Genomic DNA, 26,438 nt, shown 5'->3' with positions numbered 1-26,438 from the left:
AGCTTTATGTTGCTGCGTCGGTGCACACATTTATTAAATCGTTGGATAAGTTGTCTTTCTGTGGGGGGTAGGTTTGTTACACCGTTTACTGTAAGGAGAGCTTTTGCATCTTGTGCTCGAAGGTCATTTTGGGGCAGATGTTAACCCAGCGTAGTCTAAAATCTCATTTTTGGTGGGCAGGTTTAGAAGAATGTGGTGTTTTGGGTGGAGGTGTGTACAGTATGTAAGGAGTGAGAAGAGGTTGTAGGTGGGTTCCATTACCGACATGGGGCACATTAACGATCCAGGTGAAGCATGGCGTTTTTTTTTATTGGCCCCATAGACGAGTTAACCTTGTGCAACGTATTTGCTATTGTGGCGGTGGATGTTTATTCCGAGTGGTTGTGAGAAGTTTGTGATGGAGATTACTATGTAAAATAGTGAGATTTATGTGCGGTTTGTTTTGTGAAGAGGGTGTTCCATCCATTCTCATCACAGATAATGGGAAACAGTTGGTGTGATATGCAAACATTGAAGGGATGTGATATCGTTCATCATCGCATCTCCCTGTACAACTCGCAAGGAAATGGTCTTTGTGAGAGACCCTATAGGGTTGTGAAAGGTGTAATACAGATGGTGAGTGTCGGTGGAGGCATGGTGCAGAAAAAGGTGTGGGCCTATTGCATTACCAGGCAAGGTCAGAGTGGGAGGTCTCCTTTCGAATTGATTCATGGAAGGTCTCCGGGAACAAAATTGGTACCTGCGTGAATGAAGGAGTGAGTGTTGTGGTATGGTAAGCTTCAGGTTGTGGAATCATAGCCCATAGGGGGTCACATCATAGTGGGATATTTGGTGGAGTTCAGTCAGGGAGAATTGGCAGAGATCTCTCTAAATTCAAAGGGCCCTTTAGGTTTGAGTCTTTATCAAGTTGTGGTGTTGGAGAATGGTGAAAGGTGGAATTTTTGGCAAGTGGCACTGTAAAAGGACAGGCTTAGGGCGTATCAGCCCGGGCGTCGAGGCTAAGGGCGGAGAGGACAGGGCCAGTTGTCTGTTTGAGCCGGTTGAGACTGACCAGGGCCAGAAATGCTGCCCAATATACATACCTCCATTATGCATCTATATACTTTCAATGTACTTATGGATCTATATATTTATCACTTTCTTCTAATTTAGCATTTCCAATGCACTTCCCTACTTCTCAGCCTATACTTCGCTCAATATATTCTCTACATCCACTCTCTCATTTAACCCCAAACCCCATACCACTACTATGATCCACAAAATAACCCTATCTAGACTCTCTCCTACTCTACCCCTCCTTGCATCATCTTACACCTCTTTTACTATACCGATCCCCCAAAACAAACTTTTCTAAACTCTTCCCTCTTTTCTACCCCTTCCCAACCCTTCTCAATCCAAATAACTGACTAACATATCCACCACTAAAATTACTTTCATGTTTCACCATACTAATTCAACACTAATACTGATGGGTTCCAGAGTAGCGTGCTACTTGCGCTTCAAAACCCCATCAGGGGTAGGAAGCACTATATAAATACAAACCTCTTTCCCTTCACTATCCCGCCACCTACACTTCTCTGCCCAAATAACTGAATAACATATCCACTACTCAAATTTGCTTCATATTTTACTATACTAATTTTCAACACTAATCCTTTGAGTTCCGGAGTGGCGTGCTACTCGCCAGAAAAGCGCTTCAACATCCATCAGGGGTAACAAGTGCAATATGAATCCAAACCTTTCCTCCCCATTTTATCCCTCCGCTATCCTTCTCACTCCAAATAACTGATTAATATCCACCACTGAAATGACTTTCATATTTCACCATATTAATTCACCACTAATCATTTACGGGCTTCCTGAATAGCATGTTTCAACACCCCATCAGGGGTAAAAAGCGCTATATAAATACAAACCTTTTTTCTCCTCCTCTATCCTTCTGCTATCATTCCAAATCCAAATAACTGACTAACCTATCCACCACTTAAAATGTACTTGCATGTTTCACTATACTAATTCTACACATAAACACGGGTTGCACTCCGTTTTTCTTCCACCAAGATTTCTAACTTTTTATGATCGCTTTTTATAAACCAACTTTTAAACCTGTGCGGCGTGCTCACTGCTTTTCGTGCCAGCCCTCACTACACGTGTCGAACATAAACACCATAGCTGTGGGGCTTCTTTTTAGCCCCACTTCAGTGGCGACTGCCTTTTCTCCTTTTGCATTTGCATCATAGTCTTCAAAATTATCCTTATTCACTCAAGCTTTTACTCTTATCATCCTGGTTAGCCTAATCCTTTTAATGCCTTCTTCAACGTTTCCTCGTGCAAGGGAATGCTATTTTCCAGGTTTCATATGTCTTGGTGGGCCCTCAGAACCTCTCTTCCCAAAGACACGACTGAAGCATGGTTCATTTCAAGCAGTTTAATATCTTCCAATGCATTTCGGACCACATTGGTCCTTCGTCAGGGAACAAACTGCAAATAACAATGGAACATGTCTTACAAACTCATTTTAAAAAAACTTGCATATGTTTCATTTTCTGTCATTTACCCTCCGTTATCACACCTGGTTACCACTGAATCTACAACTACATCAGTTCTTCGATTACCCGCCCTTTCCTGTGCCTTTCACACCTCCCCGCTGGGTTCTCACTCGATGTTTTCCCATTTACTCTAACCATTCTGTGGGTCTACCCCCCTCACAACCTACTCACTCCTTCCTTCACTTATACTGTTAAATTTTACCTACTTCTGCCAAACTCGAACGTCTCCGTCCGATTGTCCCATTATTCCCTCTTCACTACGGCATGCCGACTCAATTCTCTATCCTCCCTTCCCTTTGGACTCCCTTCCGTTCTTTTCCTTTTAGCCGCCGCTCATACCTGCTGACTGGAGAACATCCTTCTTTCTTCATAAATACAAAGGCCCGCTCGTCCTCGTTACTCCCAGCTGTTTTAAATAAAGACCTCACTCCCTCTTTGCTGTTGACCCACCCGTTCCTTGACCCGCCCAATTCATTACACTTCCTCACTACCTTCTGGTTGAACCCGCAACTACATCTCCCACAATCCCCTGCACAAGGCATCTCAAAACGTCGTATCAAGTCTTATGTTTCCACATCAACCGAAACATTTTGCATCATGTCCAGAATAAAGACAGTTTTTAAAAAACATTACCCATTCTTTCTTGTACGTTATTTGTCCTCTACATCTGACTTATGAACAAAAACTCGTGTAGATGTCAAATGTTCAGTCCAGTGGGGTTTTGCACCCAACGTATTTGAGTTTCAAAAAAAGAACAGAGAAATCACGGACTGTGCAAGGAGGAAGAACTTGGTTCATCCCAGCGAGTTTTTCTTCACAAGTCAGATGTAGAGGACAAATAACGTACAAGAAAGAATGGATAATGTTTTTTAAAAACTGTCTTTATTCTGGACATGATGCAAAATGTTTCGGTTGATGTGGAAACATATGACTTGATACGACGTTTTGAGATGCCTTGTGCAGGGGATTGTGGGAGATGTAGTTGCGGGTTCAACCAGAAGGTAGTGAGGAAGTGTAATGAATTGGGCGGGTCAAGGAAGGGGTGGGTCAACAGCAAAGACTGAGTGAGGTCTTTATTTAAAACAGCTGGGAGTAACGAGGACGAGCGGGCCTTTGTATTTATGAAGAAAGAAGGATGTTCTCCAGTCAGCAGGTATGAGCAGCGGCTAAAAGGAAAAGAACAGAAGGGAGTCCAAAGGGAAGGGAGGATAGAGAATTGAGTCGGCATGCCGTAGTGAAGAGGGAATAATGGGACAATCTGACGGAGACGTTCGAGTTTGGCAGAAGTAGGTACAATTTAACAGTATAAGTGAAGGAAGGAGTGAGTAGGTTGTGAGGGGGGTAGACCCACAGAATGGTTAGAGTAAATGGGAAAACATCGAGTGAGAACCCAGAGGAGAGGTGCGAAAGGCACAGGAAAGGGCGGGTAATCGAAGAACCGATGTAGTTGTAGATTCAGTGGTAACCAGCTGTGATAACGGAGGGTAAATGACAGAAAATGAAACATATGCAAGTTTTTTTAAAATGAGTTTGTAAGACATGTTCCATTGTTATTTGCAGTTTGTTCCCTGACGAAGGACCAATGTGGTCCGAAATGCATTGGAAGATATTAAACTGCTTGAAATTAACCATGCTTCAGTCGTGTCTGTGGGAAGAGAGGTTCTGAGGGCCCACCAAGACATATGAAACCTGGAAAATAGCATTCCCTTGCACGAGGAAACGTTGAAGAAGGCATTAAAAGGATTAGGCTAACCAGGATGATAAGAGTAAAAGCTTGAGTGAAAAAGGATAATTTTGAAGACTATGATGCTAATGCAAAAGGACAAAAGGCAGTCGCCACTGAAGTGGGGCTAAAAAGAAGCCCCACAGCTATGGTGTCACTATACTAATTCAACACTAATCCTTTATGGGTCCCGGAGTAGCGTGCTACCTGTCGAAAAAGCGCTTCGACGCCTCGTCCGGGGTAGTAAGCGCTATATAAATGCAATTACAATACAATATGCATGGTAAAATCCTGAGTGGTAAAGGTAATGCATGATAACGGCCATGTAGTAAAAACATGTGTGGTAATGTCATCTGTTGTTCTGTCATACATCCATCAAATATTCAAATTATATAATATTTTTTTCAATTCACAGATAATGCGAAAAAAAATCTACATTTGAATGGGAAGGATGCTGCTTTCCGAAATTCAGTTAATGCTATTGATCGTCAATACTATAATCTGTTTGATGAACTTGCAGTGCTCGCCTAAATCATTCTGAGAATACATCCTTAATTTTTTGTTTCAAGTTTAGAATTCCTTCACATTTACAGAATATAATTTTTTTTTTATTTTACATTTTGATTCTTTATTTAAATACACTTTATTAATTTTTTAATTTTTTTAAAATTTTTAAGCAATCTTGGAACCTCTGAGTCGGCTTTGCGGACACCCAGGGGTCTCCAGACCACAGATTAACCTTTTTGACGCTGATGACTGAACCGCTCCGTCATCAGCCGCGGTGGTGCTGTGCTGATGACGGAGCGGTTCCGTCATGGCCCGCCTGCGCGGCGCTGATTTCGCGCCTGCGCGGCGCTGATTTCGCGCCTGCGCGGCGCTGATTTCGCGCCTGCGCGGCGCGTTCTATTGAGTGGGCGGGGCCATGACGGAACCGCTCCGTCATCAGCACAGCTCACCCGAGACTGGTGACGGAGCGGTTCCATCACCAGCGTGTGAACGCCGCGCGCCCCCCCCCTTTAGCGCTGCGGCGGAATAGCCGCCGCAGCGAAGGTGTTAAGAACCAGTGGTATAAATGAACAATATCTTAAGGGTCCTATAAGCACAAAAAAGCATATCTTTGTAGGATGGTGTTTCGCTTACCCCTTGCTGCACATTCACCAGCCACTGGTCTTGCAAGCAGCATTAGTTGAAACCTTCTCTGGTCCTAATGGACTATGGACATGCTATCACATACAGCTGGGCACTGAATCAGGAACATGCCCGTGGCTCCAGAATTTGGTGCATGATTGAGGAATATTGCTTTGGCCTGCGTCCACTGTTGGAGTTCATTCCTAGAAAGACCTGCTAGAGGCAGTTGACTGGAAATGTGAACTCCACGGTGATTGGTGCCTTTTGCATTTGCTTCCTCTTTTGTCTCTTTTGCTTCAGGAAGAGGTGAGATCACAACCAAACATTAAGAGATGTATGCATCTTTGGCTTCCTCCTTTTCTCACTAATATGTCAGCTTTCTCCATGAAAACAACTTCTGCTCGAAGTGCAAAGTAAATTTAACTGCATGGGCGATGTCAAGAGTATTATTGGCCTTGTCAGATTGTACCTTAGTGAAGAAAGCCCATGAGCTCCACACCCCGGGGCGCTCACTGTAATAACTTAAGCCAGCAGACTGGATTCCTTGATTCATGCCTATGCATAAAGGAACATTTAACCTCTTGGTGTAATACATCTAAACTACTAATCCCAGAAGAAGATGCGTTCTTAATTCCTCTATCTCTGTGGCTTCTCATGGTGTGGGATTCAAATGAACACTTCAGCACGGCTTTCAAAGCAGAATACATTTTGCTGCTGAAGGACCCTCATCTCCCTGGCATCTGGCGCATCTTCTTCTGTGTGGGACAACTGAATCAGGCTGAAACAGGTGCTGTGGAGAAGATGGCTGCCTTAGAGTGAACTTAAATGCTTCTCTGGGATTTCGTATGGAGCACTTGTTTTTACTGTTGATGAGCGCACAAAGTCCAGATGTAACTTTCCACCGTCTTTAGAAGCCACCTGCACTGTCAAGTGTTGCTCAACATATGAAGCTGTTCAGTTGCTCATGGCTCTGACTGTTTTCTCGGGATCCAATGTTTGCATTTTTTGGATTCAAAACACTGCCAATCTTTTTGATAGTTTACTTCAGCTCAGCATTCATCTCATGAAGCAGTTGATTGATTCTTCGCCATAATATGGATTCCAGTTGAGATTGGGTAACTAGAACCACGAGTTGATGGGGATGGTGCTAGGAAGCACTTTCTATAATCTTGTTCTATATAGTTATATTACTGATATATTATGGTGTTAGACCTGGCATCTTTGGCGTGGTTTCCCCCTATCTTTTTGCCTCTACCTTCTGTATTTTTGATGCTGTGCTGGATTTTGTTTTTGCTGGTTTAGATGCTTTGGGCACTTTGCCACTGCTGTTCAGTGTCAAAGTGCAAGTGCTCCCTGTGTAAATTGTTATTGTGATTGGTTATCCATGATTGGCATATTTGTGTCACCAAGAAGTCCCTAGTAAAGTGCACTGCGTGTGCCAGGGCTAGTGATAACAAATGCTACTAGTGGGGCTGCAGCACTGATTGTGCCACCCACATGAGTAGCCCTAAAATGGTGTCTCAGGCCTGCCACCGCAGTGCCTGTGTGCAGTTTGTGAACTGCCATGTCCTCCTGGCCAATGTCCCCACTGACCAGGCCTAACCCTTCCCTTTCTGTACACATTGGTTCCCCCAAGGGAAGGCCCAAGGTAACCCCTTGGGTAGGGTGCAGTGTATGTGAAAGGTAGAGCATGTACTTGTGCAGGTGACATGATCTGGTAGTGAATTACAGCCATTTTCATTTTTCACTAAAGTAAGGCTATCTTGCCCCATAGGCTATCATGGGGAATTCTGGCTACAGTGGCTACCAGCATATCTTCCCATAGGAGCAAGATAGGACATAAAAGTCTGGTATCCCTGAACTCCGAATTTAATAACACATCTTTTAGGGAAGGTTGTTTTTAAATCCTGTGTTTGAGAACAGCACTTTTAGAAAGTTGCTGTTCACTTGTCTGACCTTTCTGTGTGCCTTGGCCTGTTTGTGAATTGACTGTCTGGTGTGAGAGTGACAGAGGCTGGGAGCCCCCAGGAGGCTGGCTGAGTCAGCCCTAGGCTGAATGACTGCATCTGCATCTTGAGTGGTGGGAGGGGATAGCACCTGGGCCTGAATAGGGCTGTGCCTGCCTTCCACAATGCTGGCTCCACCTCCTGCCGGGCAGCTGATGACCCTGCCCCTCTCCCTGAAAGGAAAGGAGAGACCAGGAAAACAAAGGGCTCGGGGAACACCCAGAACTGGTTTAGACCGGGCTCAGAGCCCTCCTGCACAAAGGGATCAAATACTTTTAGGTGTATAAGTACAGGACCCCTGACTACAGAAAATTAGATTATCCTGGAATCAAGAAGAAACCTCTGCCAAGGAGAAAGCTGAAACTGAAGAAGGAAGACTGTCGTGCTGTGCTCTGCTGGACTGACCAGCTGTTGCTTTGCTGCCGAAGGAGAGGGGAAGGACTTTGCTTTGTACTGTGTCCCCTTGCTTGTAGGAATCTCCAAGGGCCTGAGAAGAGCTGGCTCCCTGTTAAGAAGTCCCAGGAACAAAAGGACTTCACCCCCAGCTTCTCTGAACTCTGCTGAGAGAATTCTGTCCTTCCTAGAGTGCTTGGGTCAGTTGTGGTGCCTCTGGAAGTTGTACCAGTGATGGGAAGTTGGAAACCAAGATTTTAAAGACTTTCTGCAAGTTTTATCGCATCGCTCGCTTGCGGAGCGCATCCCGTTAGTGCAAGGAATTTCCTGCCGCTACGAAGGCCGAAATCGTCGCAGCGCCTGTTGCCGCTGCCAGAGTCGTCGCATCCTTCGTTTGCGGGACGCACCAGTCCGGTGCAGGAAGATTACCACCGCTGCAAGTGTCATCGCAGAGCCTGTCGTCACTGGGTGAGATCGTTGCACCTCTTGCTTGTGGACCGCATCACGTCACTGCGAACATCGTCACAGAGCCATCGCATCGAGGAGCTGCGGGAGGAGGATCGCCGCTGGACCGTGCATCGTCGCCCCGTAGATCGTAGCAGCCCTAAAGATCATCGCATCGGGCCTTTGCAAGCTTTTCACTACGGAATCTCCGCACCAAAATCCATACAAGGTATCGCATCCCTCCCCGTACAGACCGGAGTCACCGCAACACGCCCGCTACATCAAGCGGGGTTGTCGCATCACCTCCCCCAGGTCTCAGGAGTGACGCATCGCTTGTTTTCCACCGCATCAGCTTCTGTTTTGGAACTTTGTCACATTTAAAGGCACTGTGGGCTAAACGCGACGCAACTGTGAACTTTTCACGCAACTGGATTATTTTATCGCAACCTTAAGAACTCTTTTGCAACCATAATCTTGAACTGTGTATGTTGGATATTTGTCGTTTTGATCTTGTGTAGTTTAGATTAAAATACCTTTATTTTTCTAAACTGTGTTACTGTGTGTGTTGGTACAAATACTTTACACATTGCCTTTGATAAGCATTGACTGCTCGTGTCAAGCTACCCAGAGGGTGAGCAGAGGTTATCTAAGAGTGTTTCCTCCTTACCCTGAATAGAAGCAAGGGTCCCTATTTGGACAGTGGTACCTACCTCTGCCAACTAGAGACCCCCAGTTCTAACATATAGCATCATGCAAAGGGAGAAAATCCCCATATTGCTTAATTGTTCATTATCCTTCTTCATACTAAACAATTTAAAATCCTTTACAAAATTAAGATGATTGAGGAATTTGTAATTTATGAAAGTAGGACAAATCACTTATTATTTTAAGTATTACAAAAATGTGTGCAGACCATTGTCACGTTCTGGAGGTTGGGAATTCTCTCACTTCAGGTAAACGTTTAATCAAATAGTTTGCAATCACAATTTAATGGTGAGATACGAGAAGAACTTTAATGCAAATTTTTGTTTCAGTTTCAGGAAAGGTTTTAGAAATCACAGAGCTCCCAGAAGGAATATGCCGTGCAGATGCAGAAAAACTATTTGGTGAACTATTCAAAGTGGGTGCCAAGATACGTTGGCTCCGAGACTCACAGTCACAGCAACATCATCATCACTATTGTGGCAGTGGAGACAGCAACGCAAACACTGAACACTCCAAACCTTCTGCTGACTTTGCCTCCACTTACACAATTCTGGCAACGTTTCCCTCAATATCGTCTGCGCAAAATGCATTAAAGAAACAAAATAACTCCAAGTTCAGACTGAGAACGAGCAGGAAGCACTACGATTTTCATACTTTAGAAAGGGCCAGTTCTCAATAGCATTCTGCATTGTTGGACATTCAGCCTGCTCCCGTAACCCAGTTTGGCTTCATGTTATTGGTTTTGGGATTGAGGATACAGAACCTGTGGAGATATGCTATAATGTGACAGTATATTCTCAGGTGAAAAAGAATGGATCAGTCGTAACATGAAATCCACTTTGTCCAAGATGCCCGTTAAATCCCCACCAATGCAACATAATTTGATTGACAGTGTCGTTAAATTGCGTCATTTGTAATGGGTTTGTTTCATGTTCTTGATCTCTTGTATCTAATCCCTAACTCTAATGTACAACAATTTTTTAAGGAAAAAAGAAAACAGATGCCCGTACTCCCTTTTTTCGACTTCTGTCCCTCTTTGTAGCCAGCACATGCCCATCCACTTCTTCAGGAAAAGTTTGACGAAATACAGTTGTTGCACTTCAATAAAATGAGATCAACTGCAAGCGTTCATAGGGTTTTCATGGTAAGATATTCCTCTTCCTTTCCCGTGAACCTCCTTTTGAAGGAGGGAGGTTTAAAAAACACAAAAAGTCACTGCGTCCTTTTTAGTGAAATATATTTAGACTGTGTGAATGTTAATTGTAAATAAATTATGTTCCTAAAAATTTTTTATCAAACTATTTTTCGTGATAACATTTAGAGGGGAACAGGAATATGTCTTAGAAACCAAAGAAAACCTTAAGCATTTTGCTACTAACAAAAACGCATTTCATTCAATATCACACCTTAAATGTGTTGTTCAGATTGATTGTGCAAGTTTGCACCCTTACAAAATGAAACGTTTCTCCCTTTTATTTATTCTTCCAGGATAATGACTTCAGGTTAGTGCTGGAAAAAGTTTGGGTCTTTCCACATTTTTACACCATTTTTGGAGTGGTATCACTGGCAACAAAATATTAATTTATCATATGAACAGGATTTTGTTTCCAATTTGTGTAATTTGCAAGGCTGTACAATGTGTGTGATGAAGGCCTTTTCGGTAAAAAGAAATAAATGTTTACAAATCCATAATACTCAATAGTGCACTTTTTTAACCATTCCAACCAATCAGATCAGTGACTATATTGGCCAAGCTCACCTCAAGTGCATAGAGATTATATTTAAGCACCATCGGTTTCAACAAAAAACCTCTTCACTATTCTGCTTCAAAAGGATAATGTTCTTTCATGTACCATAGTGTCAACTAATTCAGATAGGTTTCTGTATTTTTTAAATTGTGTATTTATCTTCTTTCTACATGTGTACCTGCAGACGATGTCTTCTCTGTAAGTGTTCTCTTGCGGGAAGCAGACTCTTTGCTAGGTAAACTATTATTTGAGAAGTCATTACAATGTGATTACAAGCAATATACTGTTGGCATGTAACCTGCGGTTATGGGTAAATGACTCATCATACAGTGAAATTGATAAAACTGCAAATTATTGTTTTTACTTGCGTCTTCTCTTTTCCAGCCCCTGTCCATAAGCCAAAACTGCATAAATTTAACAGCAGGAAAAATTTCAGTACTTTAGATCTCTTTATGTTGTGAAAAATTATAAATTATTTGAGAGAATTTAAACTAATACAGATTGTTTTTTCTACAAATTGTGGTCTGCTTAAATTTCCAGTTTCTTTTGGTTTGCACAGACTAAATGCCTATTTAGTTATAGTTTTGCAGTGAAAATCGTATTCTGCTATGAAACTAGGAGAGGTGTCTGTCCACCGCTGAATGTAGAAAATACAAATTGCCCGGGGTTCAGACAACAGCTTAAGCCATATGTTGAAGATACCATTGTTTCTAGGCACTGTGGTGGATTTTAGCCTTTCTTACATAGACACATGTCTGTAGCATATTTGGCTGTAGATACACATGCTCTGCAGTCTCCCGCCATCTAGTATTGAGCTCAGATGTTGCAAATAGTTTTTGTTGGGAGAAGCCTTTTCGAGGGGAAACATCGGTTACATTGCAGTGTTCACACCGCAATACCTTTTTAATGCGGGCATTACAACGCAAGTCATTACAATGACTTGCACCGGATGTCGCTCTAAGCTAAGAAATAGTATGATTTACTATTCCAAACCCTTCCCTACTGTAACATAGGCTGGAGTTGGAATAGTAAATCATACTATTCCTAAGTCCAGCGCCCTCCAGCGCAAGTCGTTGTAACGAATTGCATTGTAATGCCTTGTTGTAAAGGTACCGCAGTGTGAACACAGTGATGTAACATCGTATATTCCTTTTAGAGTCATGATGCAGCCTGTGATGCCTCCCTTAGTTGGCAAAGCGCATGGGCACTGACTCCATTGTTAGATTGTTTTTCTCCGCCTTCGGGTTTGACTTGTTCCACATTTATTTGTCTATCCTCACTGTTTCTCCTCCACTCCGGACTTTGAGGAACACTATTACACTGAGTATCACTTCTGAGAGCTTTCCACTCCAGTTATGGAACAGAAAAAGGAACCACCAAAGCATGTCAACTCCCTTATGCCTTCAGATCTGAAGACACCTTCTGGCACCGAGAAGCCTTGGCACCCTTCAAAACCGAAGGCACCATCTACTACTGCACCAGCTTAGGCATCGGAAAAAAGCATCAGCATAAAGACCGGCTTCCACAGCTGGCCCTGATGACTCCGAGAGACTAGTCCTTGAAAAGCTACAAGAGCAATTCGATGAGAAACACAGTCTGCTATTCATTAAACCCTGCACAAGAAAAATTATTATAAAGCACCCCTCCACCCCGGAGATTGCAGACACCTTCCTAAGAAAAAGGAGGCTTGCCTTTGAAGAAGAACTTGTTTCACAGGTACCTTCGGGGGACATACCAGCCCCAAAGTGGTTCAAGGACACAGCTACTAGCCCTCATTCTCCACCAGCCTATACCTTAAAAATTCCCCTGCCCCCCAAAACCCAAACCAACCATAAACACTAAAAATCCCTGTGCCGACCCAAAACCTAAACCCATTCTCAACCCTAAATATTCCCTTACCACCCAAAAACCCAAACCGTAAAAATTCCCATGCCAACCCAAACACACCCTAAACCTTAAAATTCCCTTACTACCCAAAAACGCAACCACATCCTAAAAATTCCTTTATCATGCCCAAACCCACCCTAACCCTTAAAAAAATTCCCTTGCCACCCCAAAACCTAAACCCACCCTACACCCTAAAACATCCTTTACCAACCAAAAACCCAAGCACGACCTAAAAAATCCCTTACCATCCAAAAATCCAAGCCCACCCTAAAAATTTGCTTACCACCAAAAATCCTAAATCCACCCTAAACCCTGAAAATTCCTACAACTCTAAAACCCATATACTGTCACCCAGTCTAAACCCTAAAAAAAACTTTCCCTTATATATGCGTGTGTATGTATATGTATGTATACGTATGTGTTTGTGTGTATATATAAATATATACATATATATATGTGTAAAAACACACAACTAAAAACTATTAATACTTACCTATGCTCACCTTTAAAACTTTTCCAACAAATATGATTTTATCATTCATGCCTTTACATTGAAATTCGTTCTAATGGCATGGGTGGTAAAGGCATATTAGTTGTAAAACCTGCGTGTTTAAGGCATGTGAGGTTCCAGATGCGTATTTAAAATTGTTTCCCGAGCTAGCCACATGTGATGCCCCACCACCTGATAGAGTAAGCACATTGGCGCAGCACGCATAAGGGTAACATTCAACTTCACTGGTGCATTGCCAATTCTATAGGCCATCTTGCATGCTAGGATAGAGCTCAGTGGGACAAGATGGAGGTGATGGAAGGAAAGCCCAGCGCCACCATTACCTGCCCCTTTGACTCTACTGCCACGGCTGCCAGGAGTGTGAAAACCTCCATTAAACGCTCATATCAGGCTCTAAGCTTGAGGACCAGCAGCCTCTCAACCTTCCTTTGGTGGAAAACCTCTCTTCAGACTGCAGGCGGATGAGATGCTCAAAAATTAAAAAGGACACTGATAACGCAAATTATTTGGGTGCCTGCAGATGCCAGTTTCCATGGGGGTATTTTTGAAAGCAGCATTACAGGAATGGGGCCACGGTCACCTCTTGTGACCATACTCAATCATACCAGCTACAGAAGCAGGCATACCAACATGGCTTGTACAGGGTGAGCAATTTCAACAAGGGCCAGTGATGAACATCCCAGTAAGGGAGCCTCTACTTGCCAGCACTGACTTGCCCCCACATCCCCCAAGCTCACACAGCATCTATAAGAGGAGACTTCAAAATTTTCTTCCACGCTGGAAGGAAATCACCTAGGACAGATGGCTCCTCTCAACATTAGAATACAGTTTTTGCCTAGAAATCCTCGCAGCCTCACCAAACAACATCCCACCCCATCTACACACCCTAGGCATATAGGTAAGCTACAGGCACTCACATTACATGAGCCTTTCATCCAAGTTCATGCAGATAGGGCTGTTCTTGGTACTGACACTAAATTCAATCCCAAGGTGGTATCTCCACCTCAACCAAACAGTTGAGCTATCAATCTTCGTTCGTCACCCAGACTCTGTTGCGGAAAGTGCCCTTCTCTCCCTAGACGTTAAGAATCTTACTGTACTAAATTGACAGAATGTAACCTTTCTCTTTTGTCGCTTTTGCTAAACCCCATAAAGGCCGTGCAACTAGCATAACTAAATAGATTTTTAAATGTATTCAGAAATGCTACCTTATAGCTAAAATGGTTCACACAATTCCCCTAGGCCACACACTACTAGTAAGGAGGAGGCAATATTGACTTTTTTGGAACTATTTCCATACCTGACCACTGTAAAGCAGCTGAAAGGGTTCACCCCACTGCCCTAGGCCACACTCTACTAGGATGAAGGGAGCAACAGTGTTTTTTTAGGGCCTATTTCATTAGCTGACCTCAGTAAAGCGGCTTCATGGTCACCTTTACACACCTTTACTAAGCATTACTGTGTGGATATTCTTGCCCGTCATCAGGCTAGAGTTGGCTAGGCAGCATTGAGAACTTTATTTCAGACATCTGCATCATCGGCTGAGTAGCAACCTCTTAGGGGAGTACCGATTTACAGTCTATGTGTATCTGCAGCCCACACATCCTACAAACGGAAAAAAGTTACTATATAAGCATTTGGTTGTAGTTTTCACATGTGCCCACCCTTATCCCCGGAGTCTGTGTCTTGTTGAATATCTCTGTAATATTTACATCGATTACTTTTATACATCAGTCACATGATCACCATATTCTCACCACTACTTACTTACTCGCACCTGCTGTGCGAAATACAATCCAACAATAAAGGCTTTGCCTATGCATATTGCCAAATAAAAGAGAAGTCATAGGCTACCTGGTGACTCCAAAATACTTCTTTGAACAACAAAACTTGTTATGTCTGAGCCCAAGAGATGGCAGGAGTATTCAGAGCATGTGAATCTATTACTCAAGCTACAAAAAGATGCTCGCAGGTTAGTCATTATTTTGCTTTCTGATTATCTTGGCAGTCTGTCTTATGTTCATGGTATCTGAAACCTAAATGGTCTGTTGAGCATGCTCAATGTATGCAATTGCTTTTTTAAGAATCCATAGTATTTGTTACAGCACAGATCTTTTTTTCCCCTCCATAACATGCTTGAAAGGTGCATTCACTGCAGGTAGAATCTTTGCTTTCTGGTACTGGTAATATGAATTTTCCTAGCTAGCACCTAAAACCGTTCCAATTATTTTAAGGACAGGGAGGTGAGGAGCATGGTATCTCTTTACTTTTGTTGCTGACAACAGTTTTAAGAAGATAACATCTTAAAATCACAACTCCCAGAAATCAGTTTGATGAAAACTGCAAACCTGATGAACAACCATGTATCAGCATTGCATTAAGAGTACATGGCCTCTTTGTTTGCGTCCAAAATACCAACTGGATTTGCAGAATCTTGAATGTCAATCAGAGTCAATATCTTCATGCAAGCTTTCAGTCAAGTCCTTCAAGAACAGTCTTAAGACCACCATCCACTAAATGTCACTATGTACATACTGTTAATCAACACTCATTAAAATATAGCAAGGGCTGAGAAAATGAGCTACAATAATGCTAGGAGACGTCAATACCTTGAATACACATCCTTCACATCCAAGCAAACTTGTGGAATGTTTCTGAAAACATGTTCTAACCCATCCCAACTGTGATTGTGGTTGTCCATTTATTAAAGCTTGGTGTTGGGACGCATGGTGATGAACATGTACCCCTGACCTGAGTGACCATACTGCTAATTATTTTTCCGTCATGTGTGAACAGGGATCATACATGTTGCGTCATGACTTATGCTTGTCTCATGGATTACGGTCTTTTTGAACCGTGAAGGGCGCCCAAAGTGCTACCTTCTTGGTGGCAAAAGGCTACAGCCTTTGCTAGGAGGTAAGAAATTCGAGGGTGATGATGGCAGCATACCATGTAGTGATCAGTAGAAGAGAACAATCATTTTTATCTGTCTCACTGGAGTGAGGCCTACAGGCTCACCTATGTAAAGTTCTGCTGCTGTGTGCTTAACTCACTCTTGGCCTACATCAGGTTAATATGTAATGCTGTGCAGTGCATGTGTTATATACATGTGCTAGGTGTATGGGTGCTTATGAATCATACAATGCATGGGAGAGGTAATGCTGTGCAATGTGTGTGTGTGTGATCTGAAAGAAACAGGTTAGTATTGTATTCCTTACCTTAGAATATCCCCAGGCGTCAGACTGGATCCGGAAATTTTTGCGTAGCAGTACCCTTGCGCATCGGTAGGCGTCGTCTGCGGCTCCGCGTCCGTCGTGGGCACCGAAATGACGTCGCCGGAGTACTTAGACGCCTCCCTCGCGCGCTGACGTCAGTTTTTCTTTTTTCCGCGCGAGCAAGCGCCAAACCGGAAAAAGTGGTACCCTTAGTCAATTTTTGACTAAACTTTTTTGATCATTTTTGATCTATTTCGAAGTCTGTACAACTCCAACGGTGCCGGTAGGGATGCCCGGGTTCAAACCCTGCGCAGACTGCGACCGACTGATGTCGGTCAGCGTCCCCCATCGATGGTGTCTTCATTGCCTGGGCCTTGACCACGATGACAAGGCCTGTTCCGACTGTCAAGCCCTGACATCTAAGGCTAGGCGGGAGCGGTCCCGCAAGCGGCTCGAGCTCCGGCAGTCGGCCCCGCGCCGCTCGAGGTCCTGGTCCGCGAGGAAGTCGAGGGACCGGTCGTGGGGTCGGAGCCACCAAGGCTCCGGGAGTCGTCCACGGTCTTCAGGCTCCTCAGCTAAGCATAAGAAGTCGAAGAGACGTCATCGCTTTTTCGACTCCCCCCGACGCTCGCGCGACGCGGCCGGGGGTACGGGCGACACCGCCCACGCGGCTCCGCCAGAGCCGCGGGCGTCTCGGCCTGCTCCTTACCCGATGGTCCCTGGGCAGCACACGACGCCGGAGGAGATCGAGGCCTTCCTCTTGGCCATGAGGTCGCTCACTCCTCCGTCGGGCTCCGCGGCACCTTCGGGCTCTGCGGCCCCGACTGGGAGTCCCAGCGGGTCGGGTGCTTCGGCTCCGACGCTGCTGGTGACTCCGGTCCCGGCGCCGCAGGCTCCCGCAGGATCCGGTTCCAGATCCGGGTCGTCGCCTGTCGACCTCACGACCTTGCCGGCGCCGGCCCCTAGGGTGTCGTCCCCGATCCCTCCCTCGATTCGGGTCCGGCGCTGGACCGGCGCCGTATCAGTCGCCGATGGGAGATTTCTACTTCTATGACCCGGCCCCATCCTTTGGTCCTGAGTATCTGGAGATGGGTGATGAGGGGGATTAGGAGGGGTCTGAAGACCCTCTGGCACGGGAGTGTCCGTCTTACCAGGACTGGTCAGGAGAGCTAGGGAACGCCAGTGGTCTGGATACCTCGCCAGACACTGGCTTTGTCTCCCCTCCCACCGTGGCTGCGGAGGAGGGGGCTGCCTCTTGGGCCGCTACACCCACTCTCCTAGGGACACGGTTGCGGACGTGCTGCCACAATGTCCGGAGGAGGTCCGGATTAAACTCGCCCAAGCCCTTGCGGAGGGTCGAGATGCGGCACGGTACTCCATCTGGTGTGGGCTGGACTCCACGGACTCACTGGGCAGAGCGATGGCAACGACGGTGGCGATTCGTCGCCACGCCTGGTTGAGGTCCGCCAACTTCTCGGCTGATGTCCAGAACACTCTTATGGACATGCCGTTTGATGGCCGTCGCCTCTTTGGCGACAAGGCAGACCATGCGCTTGAGCGCTTTAAGGACTCAAGGACTACGCCAAGTCCTTGGGCCTCTCGGCCCCGCGCCAGCAAATGGGTGCCTTTCGTGGCCAAGGAAGGGGTGCCCCCACACATGCTGCCAGCCACGCACCGCAGTCTAATATCCAACGTGGTGTGGGCCGTGGAATCCGCCGTGGTGGCGATCGGGGACAACGGCGCCGCCAGTCCACACCTGCCCCTGCAGCATCCGCCCGAAACCTTCCTAGTCCGAGCTTTCAGGCCCATGTGACGCGAGTGGGGGGCACGGTTCGCCATCACCACCTCCACTGACGCACTATTACATAGGACAGGTGGGTGCTGCAAATCGTCCGAAGGGGCTACTCCCTCCCCTTTGAGGCGACCCCTCCAGCCATTCCTACGCAGTACCACCACGTGTCGAGGGATCACTTGACGCTTCTCAGAGAGGAAGTTACGACCCTCTTGGCCAAGGGGGCCATCAAGCGCGTTCCTGGGCCAGAAGTAGGGTGTGGTTGTTACTCTCACTACTTTCTGGTACCCAAGAAGGGCAAAGGGGTCTTACGCCCTATCTTGGACCTACGGAACGTCAACGGCTTCCTCCGGCAGGGGAAGTTCAAGATGCTGACACCAGCTCAGGTCCTAGCTGCCCTGGACCCGGGTGACTGGTTGGTAGCGTTGGACTTGCAGGACGCTTATTTTCATAACCCTGTCCTGCCGGCCCACCGGAGTTTCCTGCGGTTCACGGTAGGCCACAAGCACTTTCAGTTTACCGTGCTCCCCTTCAGCCTTACCAGCGCCCCACGGGTGTTCACGAAAGTGATGGCGGTGGTTGCAGCTCATCTGCGCAGGTTAGGGGTTTGTCTTCCCCTACCTCAAAGACTGGTTGTTAAAAGCGGGCTTGCCCCAGACAGTCGTGAGCCACCTCCAGACTACGGCCGACCTCCTGCACCTGCTGGGGTTCTCCATCAATGTGCCGAAGTCACACCTGTGTCCTTCTCAGAAGCTCCTCTTCATCGGAGCGGTTCTAGACTCGGCGCAGTTTCGGGTTTATCCTCCCGAGCAGCGGGTTCGGGATATTCAGGCTCTGATTCCGATCTTTCAGCCTTTATTCCGAGTCTCAGTCAGGTTGACGCTGCGGCTTCTGGGGCTGATGGCCTCCTGCATCCTTCTGGTGCATCACGCCCGGTGGGGGATCCGGGCTCTGCAGTGGAACCTGAAGTTTCAGTAGGCCCAGCATCAGGGCAACTTGTCCGACCATGTCTTGATCTCGGAGGGCACTGCACAACAGTTGCAGTGGTGGCTCACGGACCGCGATTGGGTCAGCGGCAGATCCCTCTCCCTACCCCAACCGGAGCACGTAGTTGTGACTGACGCGTTCCTCCAGGGCTGAGGGGGCCACATGGGAGAGGCGGAGATCAGAGGCCTCGGGTCCCCGGCGGAGTCCCAGCTCCACATCAACCTTCTGGAGCTGCAGGCGATCCGGCTTGCACTGAAGGCATTCCTCCCCTTTGTCCGGGGGAGTGTAGTGCAGGTGTTCACGGACAACACCACCGCCATGTGGTACTGCAATAAACAGGGCGGGTGGGGTCGTTGACCCTATGCCAGGAGGCCCTGCGCATCTGGCAGTGGCTGGAACATCAGGGCGTGACCCTGGTGGTTCAACACCTGGCAGGTTCTCTGAACGCCAGGGCGGACGAACTCAGCTGTCGATGCATGATGGATCACGAATGGCGTCTGAATTCGGACGTGGCGCAAGGCCTCTTTCAGCAGTGGGGAGAGCCTTGGTTATATCTATTCGCCACCGAAGAGAACGCGTTATGTCATCAGTTCTGCACGTTGGCATTTCCAAGGCGGCACTCGCTCGGCGACGCTTTTTGTCGCGAGTGGAGCTGCGGTCTGTTGTACGCCTTTTTCGCCTATACCACTTCTGCCCAGAGTGCTGAAGAAGATGAGGCCCGACCGGGCCCAAGTTATCCTTGTGGCTCCGGATTGGGCACAAAGGTACTGGTATCCCGAGCTACTCAGTATGTCTGTCGATCCCCTCGTTTGCCTCTTCAGGATGACCTTCTGTCGCAGCAGCAGGGGACGGTCCTCCACCCGAACCTGTCCAGTCTCCACCTCCATGCTTGGAGATTGAGCGGCGACAGTTGAGGCCATTTGACTTGCCTCCTGAAGTTTGTACTGCGATTCTGGCAGCCAGGCGTCGCTCATCAAAATCGGTATACGCCTGCAGGTGGAACAAATTTGTGGCATGGTGCACAGCAAAGGCTGTGGATCCTCTCTCTGCACCCCTTTCCGAGGTTTTCCTCTTCCTTCTTTCTCTTGCCCAGCAGGGCTCTGCTCTGGGCACTATCAAGGGCTACCTTTCTACCCTTTCAGCCTTCTTGAGGCTACCTGATCAGCCATCTTTGTTCAAGTCCCCCGTTGTAAGTAGGTTTTTGAAGGGCATCACGCACGTTTCCTCCTGTTCCATTTGTGATGCCCCAGTGGGACTTGAACCTTGTACTTACTTTTTTGATGTGCGCTCCTTTTGAGCCACTTCATAACTTTCCTCTCCACCTTCTTACTCTGAAGACTGCTTTCCTGGTTGCCATCACCTCTGCCAGGAGGGTGAGTGAGCTCCAGGCTCTTTCCTCTAAACATCCTTTCCTTTCTGTCCATCCGGACAAAGTTGTGTTGCGGACAAGACCCCTTTCCTGCCCAAGGTAGTCACAGCCTTCCACATCGGGCAGTCCATCACTTTGCCCACCTTCTTTCCGCCTCCGCATCCCTCGAAAGAGGAAGAGAGGCTCCACCGTCTGGACCCAAAACGTGCGCTCTCCTTCTATCTGGATTGCACTCGCCAGTTCCGGGTATATGACCAACTCTTCGTTGGTTACGTGGGCGCTAAGAAAGGTCGGGTGGTGCACAAGCGGACCATCTCTCGGTGGGTCGTCTAGTGCATCAAAGTATGCTACTCCTTGGCTAAAAAGGAGCCTCCTCTTGGGCTGAGGGCCCATTCCATTCGGGCCACGGTGGCTACTACTGCCCTGGGCCAGGGAGTCCCCTTGCAGGACATATGTCAGGCAGCTACGTGGACCTCGCTGCACAGGTTTGCACTGCACTACTGCCTAGACAGCCAAGTCCGGAGGGATGGCTTCTTTGGCCGTTCCGTCCTCCAGGACTTTCTGGTGTGATTATTGTTTCGCAGACCCACCACCGGGGTTGGTATTGCTGGTGTATCTATTCTAAGATTAGAAATCTAATACTAACCTGTTTCTTTCAGATGCACAAGTTACCTTCGGTAACGATATATCTGTAAGAAACAGTAGTTAGTATTAGATTCCTTACCGACCCACCCATCCTCCCCGTTCTGCGAACCGATATCTAGGGTTAAGGTCATCCCCTTTCAGGGCCCTAGTTTCATGGCACCAGTGTTGGTTTTTATCATGGCTCTGCGTTTCTGGCGCGGAAAAGCTGTGTATAAGAAATGACGTCAACGCGCGAGGGCGGCGTCTAACTACTCCGGCGACATCATTCCGGCGCCGATGACGGACGCGGAGCCGCAGAGGACGCCTACCGACGCGCAAGGGTACTGCTACGCAAAAATTTCCGGATCCAGTCTGACGCCTGGGGATATTCTAAGGTAAGGAATCTAATACTAACTACTGTTTCTTACAGATATATCGTTACAGAAGGTAAGTAACTTGTGCTTCTATGCATGTGATGGATGTATAGGTGGCTGTGAATGGTACAATAAACAAAAGATATTAGGTTTCATTTTGAGAGACCCGGGGCTGACTGGAAGAGCATGAGGAGGTAAGAATGCCCTCAGACAGATTTGTGGTTTGGTTGATTCCTTTGAGCTGGCTGGGACACTGGAGAAGGGGAGAGCCAGGCATTCGGTGTACCTCAAAGTGTGCCTTTTGATTAAGAGACCGGTTTCTGGAAAGTTGCCTAGGAACATCTCAGGAAGGAGATGGGGCTGATAAGAGAATCATAGAGTAGGGCTAGGTAACCTTTTGACACACATTTCACTGTGGCTGACATCCAGGTGTGAACTTAGTCATTCTCATGGCTGGTGTTGTGGGAGTATTGTATTTGGAGTCACTCCAGATTGATTTCTGCAGGAAGCGCAGGGTAGAGGAAAAGGCACAGGTGAAGGAAGCAGGCCTGCAACATAAACTTCAAAGACTCAGACCCTAAATCACATTTAGCTACAGTGTTTGCCTGCCAGCCTAGACCGGTGTTCTCTGTGAGGAAGAAGAGTTCTGGAGGGAGTGAGATCCTGTGGGAGATCCTGAGAATTGGATCTCTGAAGCGAGGTGACCATTTCTTCACTAATTAGGCCATAGCCTGTGCATAGAGGGAAGTCAGTGACCCTTTATGCCAGGTGGGGCCACTGGGAAAATTACTACCTTGCAGATCGGGCCATAGTTCTGTGTGCCCGTAAGCCAGGTAGGGCCGCGGTGAATATTATTGCTGTGCGAATTGGACAATGGCCTATGTGTGGAGTGAGGACTGTGACCCCATATGCCAGGTGGGGTCACCGGGGAAAAAAGGCAAGGGGCATGGTTTCAGCATGGGGACACACAGATATGGTGTAACCAAGTGCTTTACAAATTATTTTTATTATGTGCATAATTATTATAGGTGAGTCTGAATAGTAATATGGCTGCCAATTGGCTATGAGGAAAGGAGAGTAGTACATGCTGTTAGGTGCTCAGACAACAGGGCTTGATTGTAGTTGCAGTCCTGACTCCCTCTCCCAGCCCACACTTGTAAAATGGCTACCTATCTGTGAGTTGAAGCAGAGGAGTGACACGGCTGCTAAGTAGCTGTGGGGAAAGGTGATGAGTACATGTTGTTAGGTAATCAGACAACCGGGCCTGATGGTAGCTGCAGTCCTGACTCCCTCTCCCAGCCTACACTTATAGACTGGCTATCAACCTAAGATGGATGCGTGCTCTCAGTGTTAACACAGATGCATGGAAGAGCCTGAAGACCTGTGGCTTACTTCTCTACTTTGCACATAAAATGCAAAGAGAGGGGTCCCACACACCCAAGGGACATGGCTCAGTACTACACCTAACAGTCACAAATAATTTCCTTTGGAGGTCACTAATAATTCAACTCAACTTACAAACCTTAAATCGCCTCACATTCAATCACCCAGTCTTGAAAGAGCTGAGTACTATATTGGTATTTATGCTAAATTTTAACTTATATACAGAAAGAAGAAAACATTCTATGTTAAATTTGGAGATATAAAATCCTCTCTATAGTACTCAGCTCTTTCAAGACTGGGCGAATGAATGTGAGGCGATTTGAGGTATGTAAGTTGAGTTGAATGATTAGTAAACTCTTCGGGAAATTATTTGTGTTACTTCTCTACTAACCTTGATCCTGTGTCGTCAGGACTCCCTGACTGCTTGAAGGCAATAGATCCGCTGACTCTGATGCGAGGTGTTGCTCACTTTTAGCATGCACAATAAGCAGAGGTTTTTCAGTAAATGGTGGTTTCACTTGTAAATCTGATGAAGAAAGTACTTTCACAATGATTATGGAAATAACTGATACTTGGGCAGAATTAAAGACAGTACAGGAAACTGTGACAGAAGCTGAACAGAATGGGTGGATCAGAGCAGGTTGTACAAAAAATAAAAATAAAATTTGGATGTTGCGAGATGGGAGATCTGTATTACCAGACCTGTTGTTTCCAATGGTTAGGCATTACCACGGATACACACATTTAGGGAGAGATGCGATGGAGAGGCTTTTCAGACAGAGATGGCTTAATCCCAGATTTCAATTGATTGCTGATGAAAATTGTAGGAGATGTGTCACATGTCAACAACTGAATGTAGGGAAAAAGACACCAGTCAGATGCACACATTTAGGAAGATCAGGTGGCCCTTTCAACAGACTACAGATGGATTTTATTGAGATGCCTGTTCAAAATGGGCTGAAATATATCCTTGTGATTTTCTGTGTATTCTCCTGATGGGTGGAAGCCTACTGAACAAGAAGAAATTAGTCTCACTGTAACAAAACTATTATTGTAGGAAAATCATACTTATGTTCGGAATGCCGGTCCTTCTAGAGTCAGATAGAGGGACAAACCTCTATAACAAACTGATGAACATGCTATGTGCTGCATTACAGATTGAATAAAAGTTAAACTGCAGTTACAGACCAGAAGCGTAAGGCATAGTTGAACATATTAATGGAATAATAAAGTCCAGTTTGGGAAAGTATGTGCTTCAACATCACTGAAATATCCAGATGCATTACCAGTGGTATTGATGATTGTTTGATGTATTCCAAATAGGAAGACAGGACTATCCCCACATGAAATGCTCATGGAAAGATCTATGAGGTTACCTGCTGTTCCAACCAACACCTTAGTGAAAATCACTGATAATATGATTATGGACTACTGCAAGGTCCTCGCTGATGTGGTTAATTCTGTCTCTCATCAGGTGTCAGCTGGCACACCAGATCTCCATCACAAACAGTGCCACAACCTCAACCCCGGAGATTGAGTAATTGTCAAAAAGCATGTTCAGAAGACTTGTCTTGAACCCAGACTGGAAGGCCCCTACCAAATTTTGCTCACGACAAACACTGCTGTTAAATGTGCTAGAGTTCCACACTGGATTCATGCCACACACACCAGAAGAGTGAGTAATCCAGAAGAAGAGTTGTTGGTCTATGATCCTGAAAGAAGAGCACTAGTGGTTGCACCACATGTGGAGAGACCCGGCCGACCTGTAGCACCTGCAGAGGGGAAAGCAGGAATCCAAGCAGAAGCACAAGGAGAAGTAAGGGGTCACAACGAAAGACAAGAGATAAGGCAAAGTGGGATTGAAGTTTCTAATGAGGAAGTAGGAAAGACGAAGTTAACAGAAGAAGGAAAGGAACAAAATCCAAGTGAGAGAAAAAGTTCCAGAACGAAAAGATGTCGACAAACTGAATGCCAAAAGGCTCTAGAAAGGAAAGGCCAAAGAGAGGTCTGTCCATAGCACGAATTCCAAATATAGTGCCTCAAGAAGGTGAAACAGAAGAAGAGAACTCACTTGACCCAAATAATCAAGTTCTAAGAAGATCCAAAAGGACTTCAGTACCCAGTAGAAGAAAGTCTGCACCTGCATGATCCTACTACGTGAATAGAGCACTGAATATCACTTAGGAAAACCTGTGCAAGATGAATTCTGAACGGTTACAACCTCCCTAAAAACAAAATAATTCATTATTGTTTACAGTTTATACATGGACATTTTAAGGATTTTGGAGGCCCTGGGCCAAACATAGTTTGGGGGCCCCTGTTAGGAACAGCTTTGAAGTCCTAATCCAATTTCAGCTCTTTCATGCCCTCTTTGACCAGATTACAGACACTGCAGTAGCAGACTGGTCCAAATTTTATACTTGTTTACATCTAATTTTCAGGGATTTTGATGCGTGTTTTCAATATTGTAATATAGCAGCAGTGCACTAATAATATTGCAAAAAACTCTGCAACCCACTGCCATTTTTCATTTGTGAAGTCCTGTTTGATTTAAAAGGAGTTTTATATAACTTAACGTGTATTTGTAAAGTGCACGTTTACCCAGAAGGGTATTTTGGCGCTGAATAACAAGGCCCGCATTACACATGCAGCGCATTTTCCTTTATTGCGCCAAGCGTACCTTTAAGAAGGTGCGCCAGGCGTTATGAAGACAAATGCTACGCATTATGGAAAATGCGCTTCCACCAGGGCAGTCACAAACTTGTGCAACCCTGGGGGCAGCGTATTCACGTGAAATACAAAGCAGCTGTGTTTCACTGTGCAGGTGCCCTGTACTTTTAAACGGGAATAGAGATCCCCTGCAACCCACTTGCACTTTTAAAGGGGAATAGAGATCTACTTGCAGGCGGATGCAGTCAGTGACCCACCTGCACGGGGATGTCTGGGGGGGCCATAGGATCACCTTTTCCCCCTCCAGTGCGCCTCCTGAAGGATTCTTTGCCTCTGCGCCCATATCGGTAATGCAGCGTGGGTGCAGAGACAAAGAGATTACCTCATTTGCATGGGGCATGCTCCAATGCAAATGAGGGAACGCCCCCTTGAAGATAGCATTGGCTCTTTATGTGCGCCCGCACTATTGGGATTACAGAAGGGGCCGCACAAGTGTCTGCAGCTCCTTCTGCACCAAAGTGCCCCAGGGGTGTGCAAAGTGGGCGCAAATGCCCATTGCACTTTATGTAATATGGCCCCAGATGTTTATTGTTACCCAAGTCTATAGTGTTCATTTTATCAAGCTAAGTGGACTAGCCAGGATTTGAACAGGTGACCATGAGGTCAAATACAAGCCCCTACAGTGGACCATTAGACCTCTAAGCCACCAGACCCGGCTTATGGATGTTACATGGTGTTGAAAAACATAAACACAACATTTCTCTGTAAAATGTTTGTAATAGTCTCACACACATTACCCATATTAAGAATAACTTAACGGAAAATGGTATTTAAAATTATCAATGTTTCAAAAATCATTCAAGGTAATCAGTGAAGGACTACATGGAGAATAGAGCTGGAACATTTCGGGGGCCCCTGGGCCAGAGCCCA

The 26,438-nt window shown here is 46.1% G+C and overlaps 1 protein-coding gene across 11 annotated transcripts in view; it reads left to right on the top strand.

Annotated features, from left to right (window-relative positions):
- The window catches only part of R3HDM1 (R3H domain containing 1), a 536,983-nt gene extending 526,346 nt beyond the window's left edge, over positions 1–10,637 (top strand). For 10 of the 11 annotated variants that reach the window (XM_078681804.1, XM_078681797.1, XM_078681794.1 and 7 more), the window contains one exon: positions 9,278–10,637. In XM_078681804.1, the coding sequence (XP_078537930.1) occupies positions 9,278–9,627 (350 nt within the window). In that variant the 3' untranslated portion in view covers positions 9,628–10,637. Of the gene's footprint in view, positions 1–4,687; positions 4,820–9,277 lie in introns of those variants that run through there. The other variant, XM_078681798.1, reaches the window with a different exon arrangement.
- The last annotated feature ends 15,801 nt before the right edge of the window (positions 10,638–26,438 follow it).

The sequence above is a fragment of the Lissotriton helveticus genome, chromosome 3_1 (assembly GCF_964261635.1).
Source record: "Lissotriton helveticus chromosome 3_1, aLisHel1.1, whole genome shotgun sequence".
NCBI classification, from domain to species: Eukaryota; Metazoa; Chordata; class Amphibia; order Caudata; family Salamandridae; genus Lissotriton; species Lissotriton helveticus.
This window is presented reverse-complemented; position numbering and strand designations above follow the sequence as displayed.